Source organism: Egretta garzetta, unplaced genomic scaffold, assembly GCF_000687185.1.
Source record: "Egretta garzetta isolate BGI_Z169 unplaced genomic scaffold, ASM68718v1 scaffold10, whole genome shotgun sequence".
Taxonomy (NCBI): Eukaryota; Metazoa; Chordata; class Aves; order Pelecaniformes; family Ardeidae; genus Egretta; species Egretta garzetta.
The window spans coordinates 869721-876897 of record NW_009258268.1 but is presented as its reverse complement, the minus strand read 5'-3'; the positions used below and the strand labels follow the sequence as shown (position 1 = coordinate 876897).

Sequence of the window (7177 nt, the reverse complement as noted above, 5' to 3'; positions counted from 1 at the left end):
TTAGTGGATTACTCTGCTTTACATTATTGGTAAGGCTGCTAATTTCTCCTAATTATTTTCTTTTGTATGTCCTTTAGTTTTGCAGGCTCTCTTCTTTTTAGCCAAGACATTTATCTCCTGGGAAAATCAGGTTATGCCTATACGCACTACAACAGAATAGAACAAGCCTACAAGAGAAGACTGGAATGATTCTACTCAGCACCCCCCCACCCCCTCAAAGACACAGTCCATATACCTAATTTAAAGATGTAGATGTAGCTCACAAAATGGACTAGAACCCACTCCCCAGACCTCAGGGCAAGTGCTAGAGAACAGCTCATGCCTATTCAGATAAATTATCTCCCCCCTCCATATTGCTTACTGAGAATAGTCCCCAGACTGTTAATCCATGAACACTGCTAAAATTTTCTGGGAGAGTATTAATTGGCCTAGACCAAAATTATGCCAGAGAACTGTCAATAGTCATACAGCACAAACAACACATGTTCTAGCCCTCTTTCGTTTACTAGTATAAATAAAAACACTGACACCACAATGTCTAAATCCAGTTGTGCACTGCAGTGTCCTGGTTGAGAACTTCACATTGCAAGTCTTCACAGAGGTTTACTGCTGTCTCCTGAAAGCTTTGGTAGAGCCACGGAAGTCTCCAGTTACACTTGGACCACTTACAACACTAAAGGCAGCAGTGATTATACAGCATAGGAACATTAACAGGATGATGACCCCTAACGAAAAAAAGATTCTCACATTTTCTATGAAACTAACTGTAAAAGATAACCTGTAAGTCTATATACTTTGTATACTTTAGCTGTTGCTGATGTACATGTTTCTGTGAGCAAGGATATATGAGAAACTAGAAGAAAGTTTGGTTTGGGTTTTTTTCCTGTGATGTTTTTGATGGCTTAGTCATACAGAATGACCTCTTGATCGCCTTGGGATGAGACAGACTGATTTAGATCAGGGCTCAAAAAAAATCCAATTCTTAACTCTGTTACTGACCTCAGTGTGACCAGGTGCAAGCCACATCACCCCTCCGTGCCTCTAATTTCTCCTTCCTTTTTCTCTCTCTTCACTCATCTTTTGTCTAAGTGATAAATTCTGTGGGAACAGACTGCAATGTCCGTACAGTACATAAAGAACCTGAGGTCCCCTCCTAAAACACAAAAAATATTCCTTTTAAAACTGAAAATTCACCACAACCAAAACATTTTGTCAAGAAGCTTTGATTCCAGCAGTTTTCCTAAAACTCATATGCATGGCAGATTACTGACAGAAAGCTTGCCCAATCTCTAGTAGTTTTCCACAATATTTTCTTGACTGCTTAGATTTTCAGATCCATAACACTCCATCAGGGACTGGGGGGTAAGACACTGATGCTCCCAGGAAGTGCAGCTCTACTGCAGCCCACAAAGCAGACTACTCTAGGATGAAGAACCCCACCTCTCTTCTGCAGAGAATTTTAGAAATGCTGTCTTGTGATTTCCAAACAGAAGGTGGTAAATTTTGAAAAAGTTATTTTGCTCAGTAGAGGATTTTACTTTCTCCATTTCATACTACTACTGTTAATAATAGACTTAAAAAAATTTGTTGTGCCTGAATAAAGTCATTGGCCTTCTGACAAATTTAAAGAGAATAGTCTAGAGTCTGATACTAATAAAACTTATTGGGTGGCCAACAGAACAAATATAGCTGAGGCTGAACAAATTTCTAAAGGCTTGTCCGAGAAACAGGGTTATTTCCCTATTTGCTGCACCTCTTCCTACATTCTACCCTTTTGAATGTGCATGTGTGTGCATGCCCAGAAACCACTTCTAAGTCACAAAGAAAAAGCACATTACTCTTCTGATATTAAGAAAGTTGCTGGATAGAAGAAGAAAGACTAGACTATTTCATTTGGAATGGACCTACAATGATCATCTAGTCCAACTGCCTGACCAACTCAGGGCTGGCCAAAAGTTAAGGCATGTTATTAAGGGCATTGTCCAAATGCCTCAAACACTGACAGGCTTGGGGCATCAACCACCTCTCTAGGAAGTCTCTTCCAGGGGTTGACCACTCTCTTGGTAAAGAAATGCTTCCTAATGTCCAGTCTAAACCTCCCCTGGCGCAGCTTTGAGCCATTCCCACGTGTCCTATCACTGGGTCCCAGGGGTCACCCCTCACCATCCTTAGACAACCTCCAACCTTAGACAACCTCAAAGTCCTTAGCCACTCACAGCACATTCCTTCCATCCCTGTCACCAGCATTGTTGCCCTCCTCTGGACACATTGGAGGACCTTCACATCCTTCTTAAATTGTGGGGCCCAGAACCAGGTGCGAAGTCCGACATTTGGACTTGTTGAATTTCATGCCATTTGCCACTAGGAAAAGGGCAGAAGGCTTACAAGCTACCAAACAGATAATCCTTGTATAGTTGATTGAGGTAAAGTTGGAGCAATCCTTAAAACCAAATCATGCTTGCTGAGAAATTCTATGCAGAAAGATCACAACCAGCCCCAGATCCCCACCATGTTTTTTCTTTTAAGAGCAAGCAAGCCAGAACATTCTGCATACACAGAAGCCCTCTAATTGTGCAAAGAGCTTGTTTAGAAATGAAGATGGCTAACAAGAAGCCATATAAACAGCACAGCTGCCACACTGTTAACTCTCGGATTATTTACACCTTTCTGTGCAGTCATGACAAATTAATTCTATATTAAGTAATTCTGTAGTCATGACTATTAATTCTATAATCTCAAGCCAACCTCTGGACTTCCACCCCTTTTGATCAAGAACTACTACATCAAAAGGCATGCAATTTTAACTCAGAAAAAAAACTATCTTTCTACTTCAACTTAAAAAAAAAAAGCAACTGGGGCAGGTAGGTGTGGGTGGGTGTAAAAAAAAAAATCAAAAAGTTGGAAGGCAGACAGATGAAAGGCAGATGCAGAAGGATAATCCAAGCAGATGGCCTGGTTAGGAAAAGCTAACAGGCACAAATAATGACTCACACCAGAAAGGAGACGTACATCGTGACCTCCTCAAACACGGAGAGCACCACTGAGTCAAGGACACAAGGAGGGTGGAATAGCTTAAGTAGTGGTCTGAAGTTCAGTTCTGACCTGCAAGAGGACTCTTGCAGTAGACAGTGGACTAGAATTCATATCACTGGGGAGCTTTTAATCACCTTTATTATGCCTGCATACTATAAGACCTTTAACCCTTCACAATACTGTCATACCCACGTGGGATGAAAGTGTGGCTAATAAACTGCCTAAAACTAACCAGGCTAGTTATATTTCTAAATTTAGGTGGCCTGGAAAAGTATTTTAACACTGTACCTCCACAGCACTGAAAAGCAGAGACCAGCCTGTAGAGAGCACAAGCAGTCAGACATACCAGCTAGACATGGGGAGCAAAAGCTTCCTAAGTTTGCTCACCACCGGAGCAGCAAGGACTGAGATGGTGCCATGTTGCTCCTCTCCTCCCTGTGCAGCTCCCACAGCAAACCCCAGGTCCAGCTAATTCTGACCTCAGACAGAGCAAGCCCAGTTATATTTCATGTCAATCCAAAAGACCTTCACACTGCACACATTTACCTCCCACTGCACTACGTCACTTGCATGAAAATTAGGAGCCTACCCAGCAAATCTAATCTAAATTCAATTTTCTGTTTGACTAATTTACTGGAAGTCAATGCTTAGAAAACCAAGGGAGAACAAAAACAATTAATATGTAGTCTCTCATACAATATACATTAAAAAAAGCTGAGAGTTAATTGAAAACAGTTGATCCCTAATTTTACAAAATCATTCAGTACAGCAAGTCTTAAGAGAAAAATCCTGGAAGTCTTTTTGATCCTTGTTTTATTTCTGAAGAACTAATGACACTGCTGTAGAAAGAGGTCAGTTCACACAGCTTTTCTGAATGAACAACAATGCTGTGAAAACTGGGATTGATTGATAGCCTACTGTTTGCGTCATTATGTCCAAATGTTTACCATTTGAGTCTTCAAGGAAGCATGAGACAAAAATCAAAACAAGTTTTATGAAGACTTCAACAACACTGGCAAATTGAAATTGTATCCAGAATTGTTTAGACATGATAGCAGTGGAAGAAAACTGTTTCCTTCTGTATTATGCAATTTTTATCTTTGCATTATGTACAATGCCTTAAATTTCTGGCGTGGAAGAAGACAGCAGTCTTTCCCTCCCCCAGAACAACTCTGTTTTCTATCATTTTAACCCTTTGCCTCTTCAAAGCATTCTGCTGAACTCAACACTGTTTCCTCTTGCAGTTGTTGCTCTGTAGTTATACAAGATTATACTGTGTTCATCCCCTTCTCCTAATGACTCACCATTTCTAAATGAACTGTTTACAATATTAGGATGTGCTTTTACAGGAACATCATAAATGTCTACTAAACAATTTTTTTTTTAAATTGCTGTGAATTATTCACATGGGTGTTTTTTCAGATTTGATAAACTGAAGTTCAGAACTGATATCAGTACTTCTGGAAACAAAAGCCCCTTAACTGGCAACAGGAACACCTATCATCAGATGCATAAAACCATGTGGAAATGCAGCATGACCTCTCTAGCAGCAACAGATAGATAACACTTGATTTTATTTATCTGTCATAAATGATACAGTTGCTGTAAGCAGGTAGCCTAATCCGCCTAATCTCAGTAAGACAGAGGTTATTAGATAGTAGGGAAAAATAGCCACGGTGCTGTCTCCTTCAGGCACAGGTAATTAGTTTTGTTATCCAGTAGTTTGGGGAAGAATACCCGTAAGTAGTGTGTTCTAACATATCAGCCATGTCACCTTATGCTATATTTGCAGGCAACAACGTAGTCTTAACATCATCTCTTCCTTACCTGCATAGAAACTGTAACTACGCAGTCTATGAGACCATAGATGATATCAAGCTTCATCTTAGCCTGTTCCTCCATAACACACTAAATCTTCTCACAAATAATAACAACAACTCAGAAGTTATTCAAAAGACCGCCTTAATTTTCTGGAACTGGAACTACTGCTGACAATTCCATTTTACCACACAAGAACTGTTCAATTAAAGGATCAACTTTTGTCTGTGCAAGTGGCATCCACAAGCATAGGAAAAAAGATCAGACAAGTTTACAAGCTGTAGCATGAATAATCAGAATAATCTGATTCTAACCCCGGAGTCCTCATGAATGAGTGTTTCATATTAAAATAAAAAAGGACATCTGTGATGAGCTTAGATTCAAAACTACATGATGCACAGTTTATGTTAAGTAAAACTAGGACTTTGGACTGTTGGCTGGAAATGTCAGGAGTGTAAAACGGTGAACAAAAAGGGGGACACTGGACAAATTTATTCTGGACTTCCCTGAGTAACCAGGACATTAGTCTTCTTGGGGGTCATCCGAAAACCAAGAGATTTAAACTGGGAAATGGAAGAATGCTGATAGAGAGACATGTTTCCATGGTATCTACATATTTTAGATTTTTATATCCGATGGTACAAAAAATGGTTGGAAAACTCAATGAAATTGAAGTAGAAATATAGATAATGGAACACCACAGGACAAAAGGATGGAAAGCAAGAAGAAAGAACTAAAGCAGAAGTGACAATGGCTACGTCCCTGAAGATCTGTATCTATTTCTCTTAGGAAACCAGTTAAGGTTTGAAAACCTACAAAAATAGTTATACAAGTTAGGGTGAACTTAGTCAAAGAAGTAGAATTGCCAAGTAGAAGAGCCAGTTTTAAAGGATGTAAAAGCAGATATTAAAAGAGTAACAAAGGACAGCAAGTTATGTATGACTAGAATAGAGGTACTGAAGGAACATGATGCAGGGAAAAGAAAGGAAACAGCTGTAGAGCCATTGACATGAAGAAAATAAGATGGATCAACACAAGTTGAAAAAAAGAACTGAAAAATAAGCACCACTCTTCCATGATGCTGGGATCAAGATCAGAAATAATTAAATATCGCCCAAAACCTAAATGAATAGCTTGCCTCAGTTTTAAGTATGAATACCTAGGGACAAACAAACGTACAAACAAACCCAAGCACACCCTCCCAACAGGATATGATCACAACGGAGAACTAAACACAGTTTAATATGCTCAAATTGCAGAACTTGCAAAGTTTTACTTTAAAAGACTGAAAATTGAAATGAAGTTGCGCATCTTCTAGTAAAGATTCCCAATAACTCTAGGAGGTCCGTGAATAGCAAGCTAAGTATTATCTATACAACCACAGAACTCCCAAGTTAGATTTCAGTTGTACGCAGCCTTTAGATGAAAGTAAGCAATAATTGTGGAAATACAGTAAATAAAAAAATGTACTAATACACAGTATAGGTTTACCCATAGTAAATTTTCAGACTGAGGTGTCTTTCTTTCATTTATGAACGGCTGTGTAACTGATAAATTACAATTTATTACTGCAATAACTAAAAAACAAATAACATGCCTTAAAGAGAGATTACAGTAGGCTGCAATACAGAGGAAGTGATGACTAGATTAGTTTGTGTTTGAGAATTTTAGTATTTATTAAACATGACAAGTAGGACTGCACTCCTTCCCAAACTTCATGTCAAGACAGGAGGATCAGAACAAAGAAAGAAAAAACTGAAACAAATTAAATGCGTCAATATTAAACGCAAGGTGATGCACTTTCTGTGATGACAATGACTTACTATTTTTATTGCCATATAATGACAACTGCTGCCTGTGAATCAGCTAAATAGGCACCAAGAAAAAAGAAAAACTACTCGGCTAATGAGAAGATATCTGATTTAACACATTTGCCATCTAAATACTCATTTAGACTGAAAATTAGAGAGGGTTATATTAGATTAGTTCTAACCTAGTCTTCCAGAAGAAAGTACTGTACAGTACTGCAATAGGAGTACTGTAAGGTGAAAAAAGAGCTTCTTCCCTGAAGGTTCTCTCAACATGGTATTATTCTTAAACATGTTTGCTACTAATAAAGGTAGCCATTCTCCTTGTTGTTCTAGAGGAACAAGGTATCCTTTACAGTCAAGGCAATTAATGCAGTTGCCAAAAGCTTTAAGAACTACATTGGCTTCTTAGTGCTTGTTCTAATTTGAAGTACTGCTTTTCTTCACACATTCTGACAAATAGGTTCCAAACTGCTATGCTATCTGCAACAACTGATTAAGGACAAAAAAAGATGAAG

The 7177-nt window shown here is 38.7% G+C and overlaps 1 protein-coding gene across 3 annotated transcripts in view; it reads right to left on the bottom strand.

Annotated features, from left to right (window-relative positions):
• ATG5 (autophagy related 5) overlaps window positions 1–7177 on the bottom strand; it is an 82293-nt gene that overhangs the window by 11928 nt on the left and 63188 nt on the right. The window contains exon 7 of one of the 3 annotated variants that reach the window (XM_035888793.1): window positions 1007–1153. The exons of the other annotated variants lie outside the window; for them this stretch is intronic. Coding sequence (XP_035744686.1) covers window positions 1074–1153 — 80 coding nt within the window. The 3' untranslated portion in view covers window positions 1007–1073. Of the gene's footprint in view, window positions 1–1006; window positions 1154–7177 lie in introns of those variants that run through there. 3 annotated transcript variants of the gene reach the window in all.